Source organism: Salvelinus sp. IW2-2015, linkage group LG33 (genome assembly GCF_002910315.2).
Source record: "Salvelinus sp. IW2-2015 linkage group LG33, ASM291031v2, whole genome shotgun sequence".
NCBI classification, from domain to species: domain Eukaryota; kingdom Metazoa; phylum Chordata; class Actinopteri; order Salmoniformes; family Salmonidae; genus Salvelinus; species Salvelinus sp. IW2-2015.
In genome coordinates this window covers 33,467,055-33,479,554 of record NC_036872.1, presented here as the reverse complement: position 1 = coordinate 33,479,554, position 12,500 = coordinate 33,467,055, and the positions used below count along the sequence as shown (strand labels likewise).

Genomic DNA, 12,500 nt, shown 5'->3' with positions numbered 1-12,500 from the left:
TAGGCCTTCCTTACACACAGTGGAAACAAACACAAGCCCAATTCTATTATTATGACCTATGGAATCTGTCGTAGCAGCCCAGTGTGTCTCTGTATGTGTGTGTGTGTTGGGGGCAATGACGCAGAATGATTCAGACAGAGCAGCTCAAATTGAGAGCATGGTCCATTATCTATGAACAGCAAACAAGGCAATGTGTGAATGAACATTTCTCCTGTTGAGAAACAGTTTACAGAAAAACTAGACTTGGATCATATAACAAAAGTGTCTCCCTAGCCTACCTGTAGGAGATACACTACATGACCAAAATTATGTGGACACCTGCTCGTCGAACATCTCATTCCAAAATCATAGGTATTAATATGGAGTTGTTCCCCCCTTTGCTGCTGTAACAGCCTTTACTCTTCTGGGAAGGCTTTCCATTACATGTTAGAACATTGCTGAGGGGACTTGCTTCCATTCAGCCACAAGAGCATTAGTGAGGTTGGGCACTGATGTTGGGCCATTAGGCCTGGCTCACTGTCGGTGTTCCAAATGAATCCCAAAGGTGTTCGATGGGGTTGAGGTCAGGGCTCTGTGCAGGCCAGTCAAGTTCTTCTAAACCGATCTCGACAAACCCTTTCTGTATGGACCTCGCTTTGTGCACGGGGCCATTGTTATGCTGAAACAGGAAAGGGCCTTCCCCAAACTGTTGCCGCAAAGTTGGAAGCACATAATCGTCTAGAATGTAATTTTATGCTGTAGAACTAAGAAGCCTAGCCCGAACCATGAAAAACAGCCCCAGACCATTATTCCTCCTCCACCAAACTTTACCGTTGGCACTATGCATTGGGGCAGGTAGCGTTCTCCTGGCATCCGCCAAACCCAGACTCGTCATTTGGACTGCCAGATGGTGAAGCGTGATTCATTACTCAAGACAACGCGTGTCCACTGCTCCAGAGTCCAAAGGCAGCGAGCTTTACACCACTCCAACCGATGCTTAGCAATGTGCATGTTAATCTTAGGCTTGTGAGCGGCTGCTTGGTCATGGACACCTATTTCATGAAGGTCCCGATGAACAGTTCTTGTGCTGACGTTGCTTTCAGACGCAGTTTGAAACTCAGTAGTGAGTGTTGCAACCGAGAACAGACGATTTTTACGCGATACTCACTTCAGCACTAGGCTGTCCCGTTCTGTGAGCTTGTGTGGCCTACCACTTTGCGGCTGAGCCGCTGTTGCACTGAGTCGTTTCCACTTCACAATAACAGCACTTAAAGTTGATGGGCAGCTCTAGCAGGGCAGAAATTTGACGAACTGACTTGTTGGAAAGATGGCATCCTATGACGGTGCCACGTTAAAGTCACTGAGCTCTTCAGTAAGGCCATTCTACTACCAATGTTTGTCTATGGAGATTGCATGCCTGTATGCTCGATTGTATACAGCTGTCAGCAACGGGTGTGGTTGAAATAGCCAAATCCACTAATTTGAAGGGATGTCCACATATTTTTGTATATACAGTACCAGTCAAAAGTTGACACACCTACTCATTCAAGGGTTTTTCTTTATTTGTACTATTTTCTACATTGTAAAATAATAGTAAAGACATCAAAACTATACATATGGAATCATATGGAATCATGTAATAAGCAAAAAAGTGCTAAATCAAAATATATTTTATGTTTTAGATTCTTCAAAGTAGCCACCCTTTGCATTGATGACAGCTTTGCACACTCTTGGCATTCTCTCTACCAGCTTCATGAGGTAGTCACCAGGAACGCATTTCAATTAACAGGTGTGCCTTGTTAAAAGTTAATTTATGGAATTTCTTAATGCGTTTGAGCCAATCAGTTGTGTTGTGACAAGGTAGGGTTGGGTATACAGAAGATAGCCTTACTTGGTAAAAGACCAAGTCCATATTATGGCAAGAACAGCTCAAATAAGCAAAGAGAAATGACAGTCCATCATTACTTTAAGACACGAAAGTCAGTCAATACGGAAAATTTCAAGAACTTTTGCAGTCGCAAAAACCTTGAAGCGCTATAATGAAACTGGCTCTCATGACCGCCACAGGAAAGGAAGACCCAAAGTTACCTGTTGCAAAGGATAAGTTCATTAGAGTTACCAGCCTCAGAAATTGCAGCCCAAATAAATGCTTCACAGAGTTCAAGTAAKAGACACATCTCAACATCAACTGTTCAGAGGATACTGCGTGAATCAGGCCTTCATGGTTGAATTGCTGCAAAGAAACCACTACTAAAGGACACCAAAAAGAAGAAGAGACTTGCTTGGGCCAAGAAACATGAGCAATGGACATTAGACCGTTGGAAATATGTCCGCTGTGCCTTTGTGAGACACTGCATATGTGGTTCCCACTGTGAAGCATGGAGGAGGAGGTGTGATGGTGCTTTGCTGGTGACACTGTCTGTGATTTATTTAGAATTCAAGGCACACTTAACCAGCATGTCTACCACAGCATTCTGCAGCGATACGCCATCTCATCTGGTTTGCGCTTAGTGGGACTATAATTTGTTTTTAAACAGGTCAATGACCCAACACACATCCAGGCTGTGTAAGGGCTATTTGACCAAGAAAGAGATGGTGCTGTATCAGATGACCTGGCCTCCATAATCACCCGACCTCAACTCAATTGAGATGGTTTGGAATGAGTTGGAACGTAGAGTGAAGGAAAAGCAGCCAACAAGCGCTCAGCATATGTGGGAACTCCTTCAAGACTGTTGAAAACACATTCCAGGTGAAGCTGGTCGAGAGAATGCCAAGCGTGTGCAAAGCTGTCATCAAGGCAAAGGGTGGCTACTTTGAAGAACCTAAAATATATTTAGATTTATTTAACACTTCTTTGGTTACTAGATGATTCCATATGTTATTTCATAGTTTTTATGTCTTCACTATTATTCTACAATGAAGAAAATAGTGCAAATAAAGAAAAAAGCTTGAATGAATAGGTGTGTCCAAACTTTTGACTGGTACTGTATATGTGTGTGTTGATTGTGATCAGGTAGGTGTGTCCTAACTTTTGACTGGTACAGTCCTGTATAGTGCACGTATTATAAATAACATAATAGCCCCACTTTGCGCTCTGATAGGAGAGGTGAAATTTCCATCATTTTGCTTACACTCCTATCCAATTCTTATAAATCTTAGCCTAGCGGTTAAGAGCGTTTGTCCAGTAATCGGAAGGTCGCTGGTTCGAATCCCTGAGCCGACTAGGTGAAAAATCTGTTGACGAGCCCTTGGCAAAGACACTTAACCCTAATTGCTTCTGTAAGTCGCTCTGGATAAGAGAATCTGCTAAATGACTAACATGTACATGTAAATGTCCAGGCGTAAACAGTCTTCAGTGACAGCTGCATTTGCAAGGCATCCCAGCAAAAAGCCCTTTCAGGGCCCAGAGTGAAGTCTTCACTGTCTCCTGATCTTACCTCCCACTAGGATGGTGGCTCCACTGGGGATGTCCTTCACAGCGTCTGTGGGGTCTGTGTAGAACTGTGACTTTCTCTGACTGGAGGTGGAGAAGGAGCAGCCACACATCTGGGGAACACAGAGGAACAGTCCCACAGTTAGACAGTGTGAGAAACTCTGGCAGCATTCAATAATACTTTGCCATATTCAGTACTCTTCTCACAGGTAGATTCACCTACTCTCAGAATAAGATGTGTGCTGGGGAGTAGTGACAAACAAAGATCCAGGAAAAAACAGTGGGAAATTCCACTCTGATCTTTCCACGGTAACGGAATGCAAAACAAAAAAGCATTGATTTTAAAGTTTAACAAATCATACAACAAATTGTACAAGCACTACTTTTTACAATTTACACGGAACATTTAACAAAAACACATTTACTTGAAGAACAGTGCAGATGCTAAGTTTGGTAACAGATGGACGGCACAAACAGCACAATCCAATATTCTGTTACAAAACTTTGCATCTGCACTGTTCTTCAAGTAAATGTGTTTTCATTAAATGTTGTGTGGGAATTGTTCAAATTAGTCCTTGTGCATAGAGTTCTATGGTTTGTTTAACTTTGCGATCATTGGATTTTGTTTGGCATACATTTCATTTCATAGTTTTTTAATCTTAGTTTCAGCATCACTCTGTTAACGTGGAATTTCCTCAGTGCTAGCATTCCATCACAGATGAGGCTGTCGGGTCAAAATCAGCACTTCACATTAAGGGCAGTGAGATAAAAAACCAACACCAATAGTATAGAATGTATTCAGTTACAGCACAGAAAAGATGGACCAGGCAGGCAAAGCACAACAAACAAAGGGGATATGTACAGTTCACAACAGTTTCTCAGCTAGAGTAAGAGTGGCAAGCAGACAGTCTTGAACTGGTTGGATTTTTGGAACTCTGCCAGGAAACACATTCCTCCAGCTGAGACCTGGAGAGCAGACGGAGACCCTTTAACCTCATCAAGCCTTTAATTTTCTGCCATTAACCCACCATTGGCTCATCCTTTAACTCCTCTGCTGTAACTAATTATATCCACCGTACTGCACTAGCATAGATGTAAGGCTCACTGGGGGAATGAGGCAGTCTGGTGGATCTGAGAATGTCCCTGACAAAACAACACAGTCCATTATAGGCTAGTTCTTCTAAGCTCTGACATTAGTGACGTGAAATCAACCTCTTGTTATAAATAGAATGAATAGGTCTGCAATCCCCCCCTGATGTAGTTAACGCATTAGTCTGTATTAACCTATGACCAGCTTTAGTTTTCACCCATTATCACACCTTTCACTCTATTATGATCCACCAAAATACTGGGGAGGAACTGTATCCTGGGTGGATTTGTGTCCAAATAGAAGATAGTTCATAATAGTTTTGACATAAGTGGCTTGATTTTGACCTCAGCTCATATAAAAAATTAATTGTCAATAGTGAATCAGCAATTATGACCAATCAAGCCGAGGAAAATGCTCCCAGAAGGAAAAGGAAAACACTTCACAAAATAAGCTTGACTGTTAACCTAGGACCAGCATCTTGTGTTTAGACTGTATAGCCTTGACCTAGACAGAACCTTAACGACCATTAGCTCTGTTTACGGTTATAACCTCCAACAACTTATCTGAGGTCTAACTACAAACTGTACTGTGGCAGCAAAGCCAAACAAAAGCAACTGCATAACATGTGACAAAAGGAGGCCAAAACATAATATAACAGGATTACTGCACACTGAGAGGCCAACTTCTATAGGTGAAGCAATGCACAATAAAATGTATTGAACAACACTAGCATGGCGTCAGACCGTAATTCTCTAAACATTGGGGTGTGTACTGTGTATACCCTCCAATTCACTACTTCTAAAACTGAAATGCAAACACATGATTAAACAATACCCTTATCAGAGAACTGTATACATTAAATATGCTTTATTTTCTATTTTACCACCTGTAGACTATACTTTACAGAGACTGTTCCGCACTGCATTTTTACATGCCTCTACTTCTGGCTGTCCTTAGTGCGCGTGACACGCAAAGGGTCCGGGGGAACTGGGTTGCAACCTGCAGCGCAATGTCAATGACAAACATTCTTAGGCTTATTTGTGTTGCTATGTTGGTAGGGTGAATTCTTTACAGTTTAAAGGTGCATTACGGAGAAAAAAATATATCGGTAGTCAACATCAATAACCTCCAAATATATTCACTAGATATGGTCCCCAATCGATCGTAATATAGTTGGACCTTGTGTAACGGATGTGAAATGGCTAGCTAGGGGACGTACTAAAGTTGTTACACTTGTATCACAGAGACTGGGGGGGTGAGTGAGTGTCTTCAATGGGAACTATCTACTGTAAACATAAAACACATGATACTGGCAAAACAAACAAATGGACACATTAAATTGAAATCCAAGGTCCCTTGAAATCCAAGGTCATTTTAGTTTTTATGGGTGACAGAGTAGTGCCTACTGCTAGCCACCATATAGGCTACTAAGATACCAGGACGGGAAATAACTCACATGGATCATGGAATGGAAGCATCAGACATCACGAACATTTATGAAAGGGGTCAGTAGTGCTGAGGTATAACATAACGGATCAGTAGCCAAGTATACGCTGATAGTAGCCAACAGTAAATGCAAATAATGAATTTCAATTGCATTACAAAGAACAATTTAGGGGTTAAAATAGAACCTGCCATATGACACATTCGCACTAACCTGACGTAGCAGGCTTAAAATAAACACTCGCACACAAAAAAAGCAACGCTTCCCAATGTATCTAACTGGTTGCATGTTTGCATGTCGATACTAACCTTGATCAAGGAATGGGTGAAGTTCAAATTGGATCTGCAGGTGGCAGACAGGTTTTTGAAGAATACATTATCCGCTCGTGATAATACTTTAAGGGCCGCCATGTTTTTGAAGCTAACCAACAGGCTTTTCTAAATGATGAGCAATGTGAGGCGGTTGAGTTATGGCGTGCATGTGTGATCAACCTTTGCAGGAACTCACAGTCCCAGCTGGTAAAATGACACTAAAGCTAGGAGGGCGGGGCTAGGGGCGGGGCTAGCGGAGAAGGATCAACGCTAGCAAAAGAGGCTCGGCTAGCTCATTATAATTTAACTGTTTCGCGGCTAGAGGCGAGTCCGTAATATAAATACATACATGTCCCCTTTTTTTATATATATGCCTCTCTCTTCCTCTCGATATTTACTTGTTAATAGATTTTTTCGGCTGGACCTAGTTGACTAAAATTCACTCCATGGTGAAGGAAGTTTCTGATGAACTCCACCAATGGAGTGGAGCAGAGACCAGGGACCCTGGGAATCTTTCTTTTTGTGTTATTCAGAGTCAGTTGAAAGGCCTCTTTAGGTCCTAAGTTTTCAAAACTGTGACCTTAATTGCCTACCGTCTGTAAGCTGTTAGTGTCTTAACGACCGTTCCACAGGTGTATGTTCATTAATTGTTCATGGTTCATTGGGAAACAGTGTTTAAACTCTACAATGAAGATCTGTGAAGTTATTTGGATTTTTACTAATTATCTTTGAAAGACAGGGTGCTGAAAAAGGGACGTTTCTTTTTTTGCTGAGTTTATATGAAACGCTAACCTTGTACCTATGTTTCTTCTCTGTCGCTGCGTGCCTTTATTTGCTGAAATCCAATCAAATACAGTTTGTTTCCTTGTTGAGATTCAATTGGCACACGCTAAACAGTCGACGGGTGTATTTGATTAAGGTTTATTGAAAAAGTATGMATTTGCAATTGACAAGAGGGCACAAATAAATTGATATATTTGGAGCGAACATGTATTGGATCACTAACCAGGTTTCCATCAAACCTTTTTATGCGATTAAAGTACATTTCGGTGAACTTTCCAAATGTCGTCAAAATAAAAATTGATGCTAGAAAATGAGGTGAATACGACATTATGCACAAATATTTATATAATAACCATCATATCGAAGTAAATTTGGAGACACACGATGATAGTCCTCGCATTACGATTTGGGTAACCATACAGTTTATTAGGCAACAGATTACATGAATTATGATGAACGTGTGTTTGCAGACAGCCATAATATTATAGAAGAATAAATTATGATGAACTTCACATGGTGGTGAAAGTGCATGGTGATGAGTTTGATGCTGCTTTCAAATAAATATCGAAGGTTTTATTCTGGTGACATGATGATCGATGTTTGACGAATACAAATATTCTCGCTCTTATCCATAATAATCTCATAATGTAGAGTAGCCTACCCACACAGCCTAGCCGCACTGTAGGCTATCTGCAAACTTGGCTAGAGCACATGTAGGCACCTTTGCTATTTACCGCAACAGTGCGTGTACCAAAACTATAGGTAGAGTCGAAAATGCAATGGAAACGCATCTAATTTTAGATTTTTATTCGGTTCATGAAAACGTAATTGAAAAAGTACTTTTCGTGTTTATACGTCACAACGCACAAATCGGTTTGATGGAAACACCACTTCTGGGAAAACGCTCATATTTTCTTAATGATTTTATAATAGTGGCATGAAACCTGTCCCAGATAATAAAATAAACACGTTCACCATTTGAATGGATAATCATAGCGTCACGTGACAGTGTTTTAGTCATGGCCGACGACTGCAGAAGACAGGCGTTCGAACTGGAGAGAAGGATTTTTGAGTTGGACAATAAGTGCGCCAGCCTCAGAACCGAGAAACAAGGTAGGTGTACACTGTTAAAACAATCATTTGTAATGAAAGGTAGCTGATGTCACGTCGATGCACCTTCAGTTTGATCAGTTGAAAGTTCTTCTCATCTGGCTTAGTTAGTTAGCTACGTTAGCTAACGTTACCATATCACCAGAAATACTTTATGTTAACACACAGACCAAATTAGATAAACTAGCTAGTCAAAGTTGAAACAAAAACAGTAAACAATATGACTCATCGCATACATTCGCTAGCTAACTAGCTATGTTTGCTGCATAACGTAGTTGACGTTAATGTTATTAGCCACGTTAGCTAGTTAGCAAGCTAACATGGTACCTAACTAGTTAGCTAATTGTTTTACATTTTGTTTGTTTACTTCACTTCCTTTGGCAATGTAAACATGTTAACCATGCCAATAAAACCGATTTGAATTAAACTGAATTCGTTATGTGGAACTGTAACGTTAGCTAGGTAACGTTAGCGATAGCTGGCTAACTGGTGTTAATGTGTCGACAAAGATGCTGAGCTAGGGTATTGATCCATTACTTTTCAAACATTCAATGCATAATGTTATTGCAGATTGCTTGACCAATGTATCTAGGCTATTCTGGGTTCTTGGATTTATTAGCTAGGTATCTAAATGTATTCCACTTTGTGTACGTTCTTGGCTTACTGGCCAACTATTTTCCAATGAACTTGATTTTGTCAACTCTAGTCTAGACTGTCATAATACTGTGTACAAAGGTGGACGGATGGACATAGTCAATAAAGAAGATAATCTAGCTAACTCAAAGGGCAGCTCCATACATTTTGCGCCATTATCATGGCACTGTAAAATACATTGTCACCAAGTCATAGAAATTATCAGTGTGTAAACTAACACGTTAAATGATACATTAAACTCTGTAAGCATGAGATGAAATGTTTGGACATAAAGTTAGACCTGTAATACATATTAAACAACTTTATTTTCTCCTAGATGATGACTATTTACAGAATGCTTCTTCAATACTAGACAAGTTGAAAAGCTTTTACAGACAAGGGGGGGAGAGTAACAGTCTGCCTAAACTGCTTCAGGATTACACTCAGGTATTGCAGTTCATTGCATGTTAATGTTCTAGCTAGATTCTAGACAAAATGTTTTAGGCTAGGTGTGAATTCAAATTTGTTACCATACCATCCAAGTTCCCTTCATCTCTGATAATCCTGTTCAGGTAGGTAGGTAGGCAGGCAAGTAGCCTCCTGAATGTAAACGGTAGACTTCATGTGTTCAGGCTTTGTTAGTTGCAAATAGGTAGCCTCGTAGAACCAAACAGATTGTTGTTTTGGTGATATATGGCAGGCCCAGGCTGGTTCACGAGCCAAGGAAAATGTCTATTTTGTGTTCTAGTAGTTGTTCCACCTGCTGTTTGAAATAGGATAACAGTATTCTATTTTGTTAAGTCGTTCATGTCATCCAATGATGTGAGCCTGAAGGCGTGAGAGAGCCGACACACTTATTGTCCTTCCTTGACGCGGGAACTTTCAACTGACCACTATCCTCTGTGACAGGCTCAGTTCACAAATTAAATGCACCCTTCCTCATGTCCTTGAAGTAGCCCAGTCACTGCTCTGTTCGTGAATGGAATGTTTTTTCATCCTTTCACCTGTCAGAGCATAGAAAATCAGTGACTACTTTCAAATGAAGAAATGACACAATGATGCACTTTAAAAAGAAGTGGGATTAGTCCACAAATGTGGAAATCTAGAAGAGTTCAAAAGATTAGAATTCCAACTTCAAAGTGCAGTGCTGATGATGAACCCAGTGACTTGTTGACACATCTCCTGTTGATGACATTAACATAACTCCCAACCCACGGTCTGTCTGAGTTCTCCGCATCATCCCCACCCACCATAGCAGAGTTGTAGACAGCCTGTTGGAGAGACAGAGACATTTGTCTTATTGAAGGTTGTTGGCCCACAGCTTGTGGAAGAAGTCTGCAATTCACCTGCATTAGAGTTGAAGGCCGGCCGACCATGTTACTCTTGTCATAATTGTTAGCGAAAGACCATGGCTGAATAGATTAATTGCAAAACTATTACTGTTTAATCATATTTGTGTTAATTGTAGCCGTTTCTTTTTTTTAATCTCCATATCAATTAATTTCTCTGTAACATTAAAGTACCTTACTGTGAATGTTTTTTTATTTTTACTAAAATGGTAAAAAATAAACATAGCTTCTTAGCCAAGAGTAATTTCTCAAGCAATAATTGTTCTAAGACTGTTTGAGTGGTAAGGGGAAAACTAGCTGTTGGCAGAGAGGTTTGGAACTCTTTTTTTTTTTTGTCTATTAACTAATTTACTGCATGGGATGTCACCAGAGTTCTTACACTTAAAGGGAATTATCATTTTCACAGTATTATTCCAACCTCATAGTGTGGAAATGTATTTAAGACACAGGAAATCACATTTGACTGCACTGGGCCTTTTAAAAGTAAAGAATGACACTAGTGTGTGTGTGTGTGTGTGTAGGTGATCCTGGACATCACGTTCTATGAGGAAAACAAGCTGGTGGACCAGGAGTTCCCGGAGGACTGCTCACCCTTTAAGATCCAACAGCTGCTGCAGGACCTCACAGAGCCAGAGGTGCTGGCGGGTAGACTGGTCCCGGCCCAAGAGGTGTGTGTGCCTTTGTGCAAAAGATATTCAGCCTGCTCTTAAAAGGCAATGCATGTGCATAGGACCTTATAGCCTATGCATTGAGTATTTTGTTCACTACAAGAAAATAACAGCAGATTTACACACCACACACACACCAGTGGAGGCTGCTGAGGGGAGGACGGCTCATAATGGCTGGAACGGAGTGGATGGAATGGTATCAAACACATGGAAACCATGTGTATGATGTATTTGATACCATTCCACTTATTTAGCTCTAACCATTACCACGAGCCCGTCCTCCCCAATTAAGGTGCCACCATCCTCCGGTGACACACACACACACACACACACACACTGTTTAGTGACACCTGTCCCTGTTCTAGGTGCAGTCAGTGCTGGGGCTAGAGGTGTTAGAGTGCCTCTACTGGAGACGTGGAGCACTGCTTTACATGTACTGCCACACACTCCACCAACGCAAGCAGTGGATCAAGAAGAACAAAGCCACTTTCCTCAAGGTGTGGCCATTTAACTTTACATAGAAGTCCTAACTTGAATTGCAGTGCAACTGCTACTATTAGAGTTGGATTCCTTACGCCTGTTCATGCTGTGTTGTCTGTCTTGGTTCAGTGTCTTCAGGAGGGCGTACGTTACCTGATGAGGATGTTGCAGGTGAGGAACTCCGTGAAGCTCAACGATGGGGTGGTGTTTCATGACTCTGCTACCGCCAACTTCCTGGCTGAAGGTAAACATCATAGAACCGCTATATGTTATACATGTGTTGTGGCCTGTTTATTTTGTCAATGTTACATGTTTGTTTTGACATCAAGACAAACTTTCTTAATTTCTCATAAAGGGATGAAAAAACCTGGTTATTTATCTGTTTTTATTTATTTTCCAATAGGCATCTTCTCAGACACCCACCTGCTGACGATGATGTACATAGGGGAGATGTGTTTCTGGGCAGTGAAGTACGAGGACTGCAGCGTGGATTCCATGGAACGCAAAGAGGACCGGCTTCACTTCCGGGACATTGGGACGCAGATCCTGCACAAATACGTGCTTGTCTGTGACGGCCCTCTTCAGGGCCAGGGCTGGAACACAGAGAATGCCAAGGAAATCCTAAGTATCTTACAGTGAACCAGGGAGGGCTATGGGTACAAGTTTCCCTTAGGTACTGATCTAGGATCAGGTTATCAAACCCCAAATTGTAATGCTAAGCATTAAGGGAGGAGGAATCTGATGGATCAGTTTCTAGGGTCAACTTCTTTTCGTTCTGAAAGGCTCCGGCTGACTGAGGGGGTGAAGTTTGGGGCAAGGGTAGGTGAAGACTGAGGGGGTGAAGTTTGGGGCAAGGGTAGGTGAAGAATGAAGGGCTAGGGTAGGGAGAGGTGTTAATGAAATGTGAGTCTCCCCATCTCCTGCAAGAAGCACTTCCAGATTTCAGACTGTTGGTTGGGCATGTGTTTTGCTCTGAGAATGTGGTAGAATAATAATTATATTAAAATAAGATTATTAACAAAATAAATTGTTAAAAAATTAAAGTATTGTTTGAAGATTAATCATAGTCTCGCTTGTAATGAAACATTGCACAGCAACTGTTTTTATTTATTGTTTTAATTATTATTTTGTTATGTTTTAAATTAATTGCATTTATATATATGGGGTGGGGGGGTAAGATGGGGAATACAGAGTTGGTGACTGAAGTATTCATGACCATT

General features: G+C 41.1%; 1 protein-coding gene, 1 long non-coding RNA gene and 1 pseudogene across 2 annotated transcripts; 1 reads left to right on the top strand and 2 right to left on the bottom strand.

The window, feature by feature from the left end:
* The window catches only part of LOC139022584 (succinyl-CoA:3-ketoacid coenzyme A transferase 1, mitochondrial-like), an 11,738-nt pseudogene extending 5,275 nt beyond the window's left edge, over positions 1-6,463 (bottom strand).
* A 1,567-nt stretch (positions 6,464-8,030) lies between these two features.
* LOC111958046 (RAB7A-interacting MON1-CCZ1 complex subunit 1) lies at positions 8,031-12,341 on the top strand. The gene is made up of 6 exons (XM_023979224.2): positions 8,031-8,153; positions 9,121-9,230; positions 10,654-10,800; positions 11,166-11,297; positions 11,410-11,524; positions 11,684-12,341. The coding sequence occupies exons 1-6, from the start codon at positions 8,060-8,062 to the stop codon at positions 11,917-11,919; spliced, it is 834 nt and encodes a 277-aa protein (XP_023834992.1). The 5' UTR covers positions 8,031-8,059; the 3' UTR covers positions 11,920-12,341.
* On the bottom strand, positions 9,091-10,049 carry LOC139023623 (uncharacterized). Its single transcript, XR_011474787.1, has 2 exons — positions 9,917-10,049; positions 9,091-9,787 (listed from the first exon to the last, which is right to left on the bottom strand). It is a non-coding gene; the product is annotated as an uncharacterized lncRNA (long non-coding RNA).
* Positions 12,342-12,500: the final 159 nt, after the last annotated feature.